The sequence below is a fragment of the Osmerus eperlanus genome, chromosome 20 (assembly GCF_963692335.1).
Source record: "Osmerus eperlanus chromosome 20, fOsmEpe2.1, whole genome shotgun sequence".
NCBI classification, from domain to species: Eukaryota; Metazoa; Chordata; class Actinopteri; order Osmeriformes; family Osmeridae; genus Osmerus; species Osmerus eperlanus.
In genome coordinates, this window is record NC_085037.1 from 9431187 (window position 1) to 9444248 (window position 13062).

At 46.1% G+C, this 13062-nt stretch overlaps 1 protein-coding gene across 14 annotated transcripts in view; it reads right to left on the minus strand.

The window, feature by feature from the left end:
* Window positions 1–1788: 1788 nt before the first annotated feature.
* Window positions 1789–13062, minus strand: part of epb41a (erythrocyte membrane protein band 4.1a) — a 40172-nt gene continuing 28898 nt past the window's right edge. For 11 of the 14 annotated variants that reach the window (XM_062487126.1, XM_062487132.1, XM_062487134.1 and 8 more), the window contains 5 exons: window positions 7591–7719; window positions 7313–7414; window positions 6308–6388; window positions 5726–5846; window positions 1789–3460 (listed from right to left, as the gene is read on the minus strand). In XM_062487126.1, the coding sequence (XP_062343110.1) occupies window positions 5748–5846; window positions 6308–6388; window positions 7313–7414; window positions 7591–7719 (411 nt within the window). In that variant the 3' untranslated portion in view covers window positions 1789–3460; window positions 5726–5747. Of the gene's footprint in view, window positions 3461–5725; window positions 5847–6307; window positions 6389–7312; window positions 7415–7590; window positions 7720–10801; window positions 11122–12102; window positions 12479–13062 lie in introns of those variants that run through there. The other 3 variants (XM_062487135.1, XM_062487136.1, XM_062487130.1) reach the window with 2 other exon arrangements.

The window sequence follows — 13062 nt, forward strand, 5'->3', positions numbered from 1 at the left end:
TAAAAATGTGCTTCTGGGTACAAAAAGTTATTTAATCAGAGTATCAATATTTCATTATTATTTCATCTTCCTACGAGGCTTGTGCTCTTCCACTAGATGCTGAGGAGAGTGTTAGTGCCGCAGTGTTTGCACACCATGTTCAACGTAACAAGAGCCCCCAAAACCTCTGCCACTTTAATTGCATCTCTCTACAATTGTGCAAAACATCCATGTCGGCAGAGGAGACAGAGAACACCGCTGGGATTATTCCTGCTTTCTTCCGGCTATGCTTTTAAGTCCTTTATGGAGAAGTCGACAGGAAACCAAATCTCCTTACATATTACTATCCAGTACTGTCTGCACACATGCTGTACTTTTACTGTCTGTTCATGTAAGACTACTTAAAGTGAGGTGAGAGATAGAGAGAGAAAGAGAGGGAAAGGGGGAGAGAGGGGGGTTGGGAGGAAGAGAGAAAATAAACAGACCAACGTAAAAGAGAAAAAACACAACCGACAAACACGTGAACATTTTAGGTGCAGATTTAATCACCGGACCCAGATTTCAGCTACACATGGTGCACCAGCTGTCTTTAAAAAACAATAATTGTTTCTCCAGGTGTGTTTATTAATATGAATCCAAGGCCATGTGCAGACCTGTCAGGCACAGCCCCCTGCCCTGAGAGTAGAGGTACTTTCTTTCATTACATTATTTATTGGCTCGGCAGACCTTCTTCAGAGCTATGTGCCATGCACGCTTACATTTCAGCTATGATTTGTATGTACAACACGATAGTAGTGAAATTGTAGCAGCAAATAGAGACCATGCGGAATACATCTGGAACATTCTCAGTGTGCAATTGTCTGTGTTCCACATACCTGCAAGAATTCTTTAAGAATAGTATGAACTCAGCGTTGATTCCACTTTATTAAAGAAACATTCAAACACCATGAACGCAAACCAGCAAATAGTTTGCTCTTTACTGCCTGAAGATGGCTGCGATGACATTGTACAGTAAGCGTAAAATATGGTCTGTCAAATGCACTTAACAACAAACTATTTATCAAGAGTGCGTTACTTGACTATCCCATCCAAAAACTGTTATTTTTATTGACTGAAAAGTAAATAATGGTGTCCTAGCCAGGGCTCTACACTTGACCTTTTCTGTTACAGTAACTGCTCCTTCGGGATATAATGCTAGTTGACATCTACGAGGAATCCTATTGGCTCACAGTTACCTTGCTTGCAGTTTTTCCAGTAGTACTCTGGGTAGACACTGAGGTTTATGTCTGGATATCAGCATGTTTACCTCATGTGGGACAACAGTGAGCTCACTTGAAACCTTGTTTCTGGGTGTATCCAGAACTGTACACTGTGAAAGGGACTGGACTGATTTCACACTAAATCCCCCTCAGTAAAAAAAAGTGTGACTGAATAACGTACGGAAGCTGTTGATGTCTACACCCAGCAGTTCTCCTTTACAGCAGGACGTCAACCATGTGACCTATCTACCAGCAGAGCTGATGGTCTGAGGGGCTGAGTAATCTCTGAGAGCAGACGCAGGGAGCTGTCTGAGGGGGTTGTTGTTCCAGGTCACCTGCAGCAGCCCGCACCATCAGCGCCCCCTCTTCATCTCAGACCACCTTCCTCCCAACAGCCTGCAGGGTTCTCCATATCCCAAATAAAAAACCAAAGGTCGGTTTCTGTGGTATTTTACGTGAATTTACAAGCAACCGCTTGTTTCATGTTCAAATCGGTCTGAAGAGATGCTGGGGTGTTGTATGACAAAGAAACGACGCCTGCAGAGCAAAGTGTGTCTACGTTTGTTTTTATTCAGTGCTTGGTGCTCTTTTATTACATCATCTCCTCCAGTGATGACACAGACAGAGAAACAAAGAGAGGGAGAGGGAGAGAGGGAGAGTGAGAGAGACAGAGGAAGTGCGCTACGGACCTGTGTTTGCTGGTCTCAACTCTCATTTCAGACTAATGCAGAAAAGGGAGTGCCACAGCTAAGAGGACAACACGCCAAAGGAACTACAACACATCGGCTTCTGTACAGAATACTATTTGTACTATAAAAGCATCATGTTAAAATAGACCAAACATTTACAAACTGTATGTGCTGTCTGTCATCTTAGCTTAAATGTCGGTAATGCTTGAAGGGACAGTGTGTACATCACTTGTGGGTCAATTCATTTAATCCAAATCATTGCATCTCAAAGATAAAAGGTAAAAAGAATAGAAATCTTTACAAAAATGTTGTCAAACTTCAGTTTCTAGCATCATGGCTACTGTACGTACAGAGATCTCTAGAAAGGTTTATATCCACTGTCATGTGGGTCTCTGTTTGCTGCTTGTTTCTCATTTATCAGTTACTTTGTCACCCATCATGGCTGCTCTCTGCATCACATCAACCCTAATTAATCCCAATCCTGTTTGGGTTTGGCATGGATAAACTGTCTGCAGAAAGACTGTATGCTTTATGCTTGTTCCTCTCTGTGGATGTGTACACACTGCCCCCTTTGGTAGAAAAGTAGAAATACATACAAATGAATGCAGGACATCAAGTTGCCTCTGCCATGCCCCCCCCCCCACCAAAAAACCCAGCTGTAGCTGGTGACTGGAATGCTCTGTGATGTGACCTAATACAAAAACATGTTACTATAGACCAGTGGTGAACAGACGGGTCATCTAAATGCTGGACACTTTCACAAAAGTAAGACAGAGATGAAAATAAATAAATGAATGAAATTATGCTTTTTTAAATACACTTCCTTCTCCTGAATCCTTAGCTACTCGATTGACTACAACAATGACAACTAAAATAATAAATCTATGAAAATATCATTCACCAGATAATTACGTTCAAAAGAGGAGAAACACTCTAAGGTCCCCCCCAGTTTTGATCAATCTTTTTTACACTTAAATTGAAAAAATATTTTTGACATTGAGAGGGGAAAATAAAATAAACTTTTACTGTACAAGAGATGACACCAAACTCAGTTGTGTTTTAAACTTGAAGAGGAATTCATCTTTGTGATAGTGGAGAGTCTCAGATCAATCACCCACAATCCTGCCTTCCAGAATGTTCCCTCAAAACTTGAAGATATTGATAACCAATTACAGCGGTAAGAAAAGCCATAGAAAAATATCAACAAAGTCTCGACATGACTAAAAGATCGAATGCCCTCGGAAATTTCCTTAAAATCTCCAGACAAATTGGAGAGGTGAAAAAGTCAAATAATGTTATTTCTTTAACTTCATTACACTTAGAAAAAGATAGTTTGATGTCGTTCGGTCATTCAGGTTTTGGCAGTTAGAAGATCTGGTCTGGTGTGTCTGTCCAAGGCAGTGAGGTTGGGGATGGGGGTGTTGATGGGGGGAGGGGTTCTGAGGTAAACGTGTAGGAGAGGGGACACGATCGGGGAAGGGTGGGCAAGAGCTGCATGTGTTTCTGTTCCTGGTGCCCTGTTTCCACTGGCAGCTATGAAACAGAAAGACAAAAGAAAGACGAGAGCCAGAGAGAGAGAGAGAGCGGGAGACAGAGAGAGAGACAGAAAGAGAATGACCGAGAGCGAGAGACAGAGAGAGAATGACCGAGAGAGAGACAGAGAGAGAATGACAGAGAGAAAGTGAGAGAAATTGAGTGGATTAAACATGCCCAACGTTTTCCTCAAACAGTAAATCCTAATAAAAGCGGAGACCCGGGAGCTTTACTTTGCTTGATATCAGAAGAGTTGCATCAATCTCAATCTGACACTGCAAGTATGTCTGTAAGTATGACATTATATTTACTTTGAGACTTTAGGGTAACCATACCTACTAGGCAGAATATGAACCACTTAAATGGATCCTAATCAAAGGCTGGCTAGAAGGAACATTTTTTACTCTGGGACCAAACATGATCACGTCACCGCTCAAGCACTTGGTACTTCACTGACGCAACTCTTCTAATATAGGAATCTGACCGCCCTAATGCCACAATGATGGTAAACATGTCTGGGGAATAAGGCTAACAAGACAGAGGGAGAGAAGGAGACCATCCAGACTGGAGAGAAGTGGAGGGGAGGAGGGTGGAGAGGATGAGGGTAGAGAGGATGAGGGTAGAGAGGAGGAGGGTGGAGAGGAGGAGGGTGGAGAGGATGAGGGTAGAGAGGAGGGTGGAGAGGATGAGGGTAGAGAGGAGGAGGGTAGAGAGGAGGAGGGTGGAGAGGAGGAGGGTGGAGAGGATGAGGGTAGAGAGGATGAGGGTAGAGAGGAGGAGAGTGGAGAGGCGGAGAGTGGAGAGGAGGAGGGTGGACAGAAGGAGGGTGGAGAGGAGAGGATGAGGGTAGAGAGGAGGAGGGTGGAGAGGAGGAGGGTGGAGCAATGCGAGCGATGTTCGGAGGCCTCTCTGAAGTAAACACAGTGAAGTTGATTTAACGTGTGTGAGAACAAGAGCAGTGCTGGCTAGAACGGACGCAAGGCGGGACACGGGGGGAACATAACAGGAGGGCCCCGCTGCCTGATCAACCCCCAGAGGAGGCAGAGGGAGGGAGGGGGGGGGGGGTGGTGTGGTGTGTGTGTTGGGGGGGTACTCTGTGTATACAGTGCATACCACCCTGGCAGCTGGCTAAGAGGCCCCAGCCTGGCGGCACAAACTCACACAAACTAGGCCACAATTAAAGCCACATGGGCACCAGTGTTTACAGACCTCATGCAGCGACTCCTTGTTTCATGTTACATTTAGTCATTTTAGCAGACGCTCTTATCCAGAGCGACTTACAGTAAGTACAGGGACATTCCCCCGAGGCAAGTAGGGTGAAGTGACTTGCCCAAGGACACAATGTCAGTTTGCATGACCGGGAATCGAACTGGCAACCTTCAGATTACTATGTTGGAGTATGCTCGAGTAAACTGAAAATACTCGCCGTTTCACGGCGATGCTAAATTGTGAGGACGGGCAGTTTGGTTTGAAACCTCCCCTGTCTCCTCTCCTCTGCACAGCGCTTTACGGCCACTAGATTTAGCCACTGAGCAGTTAAACCATTGATTTAAACCTCATCCCCCGCCTTGATTATCATTTATCCTCTTATCGTTTTACATGTGGTGTTGTGTGTCTCTCTTAGACCACTTAGCATATCATTAAAGTGTGTAATGGCTTCAGTGGCGTAATCAGACTGGAGACTGCTATCATTAACGTCCTCCACTCATCAAGACTTTGTTTGGAACAAAACCATTCCGTGTTCCACGTCTTTTAGCGAGCTCATATTAAAACCAAAGCCTTGTGGCATTCTCTTCCCTGTGTACATAAAGGCCATATCTGGCCACATCAGGCTTGGCTGGGTGACGCCGCAGAGAGACGTGTGTGTTTGTGAGCCGTGGAGACAGGCACAGCTAGGGAGGGATTTACTGCGGAGCTCAGAGCAGGGCAGTACATTTCCCTTTCTCTCTCTGGGGTTTCCATTCCAATCAGTTTCCCAGAGAGGCCCGTGGAGGGAGGGGGCGAGGGGGTTGTTTGTCAGACTGGAGGATCCAGAGCAGTGGTGTGTAATCTGAGGCTGGCCCGCTGATGGGAGGTATGGACAGATAACGTGAGCATGTTGTTAAGATGATGCTGGCAGGTGAATAGGCTATCTACCAAGAACTAAGGTCAAAGACACAGAAATACCAGGTGACGAATGGAGAGGCAACCAAAGAACACACAAAGACAGAGAGAAGGGTGCTTTGGAGGTCTAAGTGTGTGTGTGTGTGTGTGTATAAAACTTACTGTGGCTGGGGTGTGGTGGGGCCTACTCTGGAGTGATCTCTGTTTCCTGGTGCACGACCACTTTGGTGACAGACATGTCTGGATGCTGCTCCTTGGCCTCCTTTATGGCCTGAGCCAGAGCCTGGGGGGACAGACAGGAAAAAGGGTTTCCAGGGTTACTATTCAAACAGATTTGCGTATGATAGAAACAGAAAGCCTGCGTGCGGGCGATGCTTACTTCATTTGCAAACACATTCAGTCCAGACAAATCAGAGCTGCAAATAAACACACCCAGCGACGTGTATATATATTTTTGTTCTTTCCAAATGAATTAAACAAACCACACAGGGCAACACACACTGAGGACAAAGTGATTAATATTCCCCTCAACAAACACAGACTGGGACTACATCACATTTCTCAGATGTGGAACAGATGTGGAATAATAACAATTCGATTCATTCCGAGCTGAAAGAAAGATGAATGTTTCTCTTAACTAATACGAAAAGGCCTGCAAGCCCACACCGAGAGCTGAGCTGATGCAGAGCTGATGCAGAGCTGATGCAGAGCTGATGCAGAGCTGGGAGCTGGTGTCCTGCTCACCTTATCATGATCGATCTCAGTGTCTCCAGTGATGACAATCCTCTTCTCGATGCGAGTCTCTGATATCCCTCCTTTCACTGTCTGGAATCCAGAGAGAAAGAGAGACACATCCACGAGGAAGAGACACAGTCAGAGAGGGAAATCCACAGGAGAGAAAGAGAAAAAGAGAAATACAGAGAGACAGAGATATATAAACATGGTTGAGGAAAGGGAATAATGGATGTCCTGGGATGAAGAAAGGCAGAGAGCACAGGCCCTCCACTTCCACAGCCCTCATTCTCACATAATCATCCACATCCAACAACAGCTCCACAGAAAACAGATACGGATTCAAAAGCAGATAAGAGCTGTTACAACCCTGGGGGTTGTGTATTGTGTGTTGGTTGTTTTTTCCGCCTTTGTGTCTACCGCTCCCCATGCTCAGGTACGCTGGTTTGTTTGTGGGCGTGTCCCAAATAAACACACCACAGACACAGAGCTGGCTACCAGCGACCCTAACCCTGGACAGGCAAGGTCCCTCTCCATGAGGTATTGAAACAAGTGCCCCGATAACCAACAATAATTTAGTCCGAGCTGGCGTCAAAATCAAGAAGTCAATATGCTGAGTCAATACCAATGACATGATTGATATAAAACACAAGTTCATTACAGCTCTGCGGTGATGTCCTCTATTGACTGCTATTGATTGTTGCCATGGGGAAGCACCTGGCTCTCTGGCCTGTGCTGTGATGAGTGCATTACAGGAGAGAAGGGAGACAGGCAGAGGGCGAATTATACAATAACAATCAAAGGGTAATTAAAAAAACTAAAAAATCAATTGGGGGGTCAACTTCTTCTCCAGGGCGTAAAGTAATATTTACGATTACAAGTAAGAACGATATATAAATGTATCGACCCCCCCCCGACCTGTTGTTTTTACCTCTTTTGGGGGGGTCCAAGTCTTAAATATGGGGGGTCAAACCCCCCCAAGCCCCCCCGTAATTCGCACGCTGGAGACAGGGTTACCTTGGTGATCTGCGTGGTGGTGGTGGTGCTAACTGTCTCTGAGGTGATGGTCTGGGCACTTAGCAACATCCCAGTGTCCCGCTCTGCCAGGCTGTCCACGGGCTTCAGGGGAGGGGGGGGGGGGGGGTGGATGGGGGGTGAGAGAGACAGAGATACAAATGTGAGAGAGCAAGTTAGGGAAGCAGAGAGGAGAGAGAGACAAAGAAACAAGATATAGAGAGGAAGAAGGGGAGGGGGAGAAGAAGTCTCCAGAGGCATGTCAGGATGCAGTGCTGTACCTGTGCTGACTCGTATGTGATGGTCTTGGTCTCGGTGTGCACAATGGGGATCTCTTTGTTGTCTATTGTGCCTCGCACCGAGTTGGTGACGTCAGAGATAGTGATGGTTTGCGTCTTCATCACAGGGCTCTGTTAGGGGAACATACACTCAGTAAATAAGAGGTTTTCAGGCATCACAATCACATACATTCTGTGCCTTCATGTAATCGCATAATCATTACCAAGTAGAGTTGTAATCCTCTCAAATGATTCTCATTTCACCAAGCCTATACAGTCTACAGCATATCCCTAGTCAGTTACTGGTAATCATCCACAATTACCTGGCTCTACTGATCCTCCTGGTCAAGAAATTCAAGTTCATACTAGCCAATGGACATCCAAAACAGAACTACTAATCCCAGCCATACAGTAACAGTCAAAAGTTTGGACACATTTTCCCATTCATATGTATCTAGGCGGTTTAAGGAAAGGATTTGTGCAGAACTATTGAAATGTAGGAAATACTGTCTGTTCCATGCAGGTCGGGTGTTTGCCTTTCCAAACAAAACATCCCGGCAAGTGTAGGACCAACATATTTCTTCATCTAATGCAGAAAAATTTAAACGTATTTTACAAAAAAGCAAACAATTTAGTTGAGCGGAAAATCTTGTCAAGAGAGAAAAACTAATTGCCTTGAATAAAACAGAGCTCCCAGGGGGTTGGAGGCAGAGGCAGAATGTGATCAATCACCAGTAAGCTGACATCCCCCTCAATGGGTCGAGATGTGTGAGTTTCATAATAAAAGTCCCCCTCTGGGATGGGGAGAGGAGGATCAAGCCCCAAGCAGGCCCTGGTGACACGGCATGCCAATTACCAACACTCCCCAGCTCAGAGATGCAAATTATGCAGAGCAGAGGCATCATGAATTACTTTCATTTTGCTTTTTAATCTTTCATCTCTGGGCACTGTACCAGAAAAAAAGTCATTTGATTTAAGCTGTTCACATATTGAATTGAATTTTCCACAGTTGAAAGGAGAGTGGCGTATATATTATATCTGATGGTCTCAGCTGATGATATCTATGGGCTTTTTATGAAAGACTTCCCACGTTTAAACAGCCAATACAAATAACATTCGATTTTTTGACTTGATTTTGTACAGACTGCTTACGTTTTAGTTTTAAAAAGGCCTTTCTTCTTGTTGTGCAAAATGATCCCTATCATGACAGTACAATTAATTGATCAAATATTAGATTTTCCTTTTAGATAAAGAGACTATTTGCACTTCAACACCAGGACGGCCTCCCCTAGAGATACTTCCTGATGAATGAGTCATCCCAATGACAACTCTGCTCTCCTACAAGTACAGGGAAAGAAAAGCAGGCGCTGACTTAAGCAGTTATTCTCAACAAAATCCGTTTTGCCTACAAAAATACACATGCCTAATGAGGTGCTTTTATTTGTTTATACCGGCCAGTGACACCTGCCACCAAGTTTCCAACAAATTACTGTCACTGAAATAAGCATAAAAACGAGAGAATAAAAATGAACGTACTAAATGAAAAAAGGGGGAGAAAAAGCCTAATCAGCACAGAACGACTTCATTTCCTGTGGGCTGTGTCACAGTGAACGTTCCAGGCTTGCTGCGTTGGAGTGACGATGTTCTGATAATCTCAACAGTATACAACATGTAGGTCCCACACAAGTACACATACAGACACACATACTAACATATATACATACAGTGCATGTACTGTGCACCCTCACTCAGATTGATAAACATATACTGTAGTTCTATCCCAGAGTAGTGTCCACATACTTCATAGTCCAGTACGTAAGCTTTAGGTCAATGGTCACTTTTATTCTTAATTTGAGAGGGTTTTTGCACCGACCAATAGATCTGTTGGAAGCCTTTAGCACCCTTGTCTGATAGGGTACAGTGTATCAAAGTAAACATTTTTGAAGGCTTTAAAACATGACAGTGAACAAGTGTCATTCTTTTGGAGGTTATACTGGACTATTACAGTCCCTGCTCCTGTCTCAGTGCAACTTTGCTACAAGGTCAAGAGTGATCCTTGAAGAGTACAAGATCATTTTGATGGCTTCATACCTTACGCACATAAGATAGAATATGTAGTTAGTGTAAAATAAGATTTTTTTACATAGTTATCTAGCTTTTGTGTCAACCAGAATCAACCAACATGTGCTGCCACCAGGCAATGTTGAAATATCTCTTTATACTTAAATCTTTTTATACACCTGAACTGTATGAAATGTAGCTCAATCTAAAGTATTCTCTCACACCCCCTCTTTGGGCAGTGATTGTTACAACACGCAGGTTAGATTTACAGCAAGCAAAGGAAGTGGCATACTATCAATTGTAGTGCAACGCTTAGCAACCAGTGTTCTTTTTTGTTTGGTAACCAGTAGAGATTTCGGGTAAACAAAGTACACCATGTCTAAGGAGTGCATCAGCTTTAGTTTAAGGCCATTTTAGTTACATCACTTTGTTGATAATAATATTAACTCATTTGTTTTGCTGTCTCTTCAACCAGGTTGGAGAGTTCTCCTCGCCCTGCTTGCCTCTGGTGAAATATAAACACAGTTCTTGTAAAGCTTGGTAACAGTGGCTATCTGTTTTTATCGCAGAGAGATGCTTAGAATTCCTGGAGAGGTTTTGTCAACTTGTTGGCCAAATATATGTGTAGCTAGTGACAGTATCCAGTATGTAAATCTTTTTCTACAGCAGAGCACTGTGCTAGAGTTGTATGGCAGAGGCGCTGAGGGAAGAGACTTAGAAGAGTCTTAGAGGAGAGAAAATGAAGTAGAGCAACAGGTTAACACAAGCAGTCCAGTCTGTCATACCATGTGACTCGTGTTGGCTTTTCCCTGTCGAATACTGGTCATTTGAGTCCTTAAAAAAAGGGACTCAAGTATCTCGTCGAAGACGCCTATAATGTTTCATCTGTTCCTGAAAAATACTGGAAAGAAGGACCTTAGTGGAACATTGTCCTTCAGTGACTTGAATGCTCAGTAGACATGTTCTAGTCTGTGTTGGTGTGTGTGTGTGTGTGGTTTGTGTGTTGCGTAGGATGTGAGGAAAGGAAGCAGGTACAGTAAGGAACAACGGACAGGATGAAAGGAGAGAGAGGAAACCAGCGTCCGACCCAAAACTCTCTCCACAGACGAGTGCCTTTCGTGGGGTCACCAGAAGGGGGCGCTGCTCTTCTGACCTGGCTCATATGAACACCAGCCACAGGAAAGTGAGCGCCATCACCAGCAGGCCCGACAGGAGGACCGAGATGGGGGACTGCGGGAGCCTGGCTGGGTACAGCTGGCATGGGTTTGTCACGCTCCACTCCTCTTCTGGCATGGGGATAGACACTCTCACAGTGGGCCCTCGGGCCTGATCTTCTTCTTCCTCATCTTCCTCCTCCTCCTCCTCCTCGTCCTCCTCCTCCAGGAAGTCCTGGCTGAGGAGCGGCCGGCCCCCTGCTCCTCGGGCCCCCCTCAGAAATCTTACCTGCCGTGCAAACAAAGGACGCTTCCCTCGCTGTGCTCAGCAACGGGAGACCAAGAGAGACAGAGAACAATGAACAGACGTGTGGGGAATGACCAACAGACAGGGCGTGAGGGAGGAGAAGGAGGGGTAGGGGCAGAGAAGGGAGGGAGGGAGGTGGGGAGGAAGGGAGGGAGGGGACGTGTAGGAGGATGGTGAGTCACTGGGATGGTTATGGATAGTGTCCTCCTGTCATTTCAACAACAGAGGAGAGATGTCAGGCTGAGGAGGAATCCTGGAGGGCGGGGTGTTAAATAAGTCTCTGGTCCGAATCAGAGCTACGGATCAATGTGTGGGTCTTATCTGGCGGTGGCTGTCAGGCCAGAGCAGAGCGGGGCAGTGAGGATGTGTCCAGGGTGGTCTCACCAGGCGAGACCCCTGGGGCAGCAGTGGAGGAGGAGGAGAAGGACAACAAGGGCTGGGTGGTTTTTATGGCCTTCTGCTCCACGGCGGAGAATGGAAAGGGATTCTCTGGCAGGTAAAAATGCTCGCTAGTGCAACCCATTTTGGCAGTGCATCAGCCTCTTACACACCGTTGTGGGGAGAAGCGCCATAGAAACTGGCCTGGGAACGGCAGGCAGGACCACAATGTGCCATCCTCACTGCCTTGTCTGACAAGTGAAATTGACGCACAGAGGTCAGTCAAAAGACTGATGTATCTGTTTTCCATGTGTCCATGAGGATAGAAAAATATTGTGGTTTTATAAATGTCTTGCATGCGATAACAAGTTCAGGTGACTTCAACTCAACTGAGTTATTCTGGCTCTCAGACTGATGCCCGATGATGTACATTTACTTTTAGTCATTTAGCAGACACTCTTATCCAGAGCGACTTACAGTAAGTACAGGGACATTCCCCCCGAGGCAAGTAGGGTGAAGTGCCTTGCCCAAGGACACAACATCAGTTGGCATGACCGGGAATCGAACTGGCAACCTTCAGATTACTAGCCCGACTCCCTCACCGCTCAGCCATCTGACTCCTGTGTAATGTAATGACCTTGAACTGTTTGTCATTGGTTAGGATAGAAATTGTGCTGTGACATCTCATGAAAAGTGCAGAGTCACTGGACATGAAAAGACTAGAACTCTAGATGAGAGAAAGCCTGGCACTGGGAGGACCCTCCAGGGTGTGTGGGGGGACTGGCAGGATATTCAGGCTGCTCCAGGCAGCTCAAGTCTGGGACAGAAACTGTGTTTTCAGGGCAGAAGTGAGAGCTCGCTGGCCTGCGGCCTGAGCTGCACTCTGGGCCTCCGTGTCGCCCTCCGGCTGCAGGGGTGAGGCTGGGGGTGAGGGAGACGAAGGAGGTGAAGGAGGTGGAGGAGGTGGAGTGGACTGGGAGCAGGGGCAGGACTTTGAAAGGAGAGGAGGGAGAGGAGAAAGGACAGAGACGGCATGTAAGAAGGGCAGAGAAAGAGAGAGAGACAAGGGGGAGACAGAGAAAACATAAAACATAAGACACCCAGTGGGGGATAGATACAGGAAGGAGAATAGGGGGGGAAAGACAATGACATGAAGAGGAGGAGGGGGGGTCAGTTTTTTTTTCTGTTGTTGCTGTTGCTACTCGTTTCTCTTTTGGTTTTTCTTCAGTCACAGTCATCACAGTCATGCAGCTTCAGTTTCGGGGATAAACCCAGCCATGCTGTTGGCAGATCAAGCAGGGCGACAAGCTGGCAGCAGCCATTCATGGAGCTGAGCGGTGGAGAGGGGGCAGGGAAGGGGGGGGGGGGGTCAAAAGGGGGGCGTGGCTTAGAAGAAGGCGCCTATGAGGTCGCGGGGGCGAGCGCAATCCAGTGAAGAAGGTCAGATACTCTTCCTGCCTGTAGCCCACAGCCCTCCAGCTGCATTCACGCTGCAGGCCGTTCTTTATCTGGCTCATAAAGAAATGCCCGCTAGCTTTGTCTCACTGCAGTCCCTGCTAGTAAATACCAAATTAG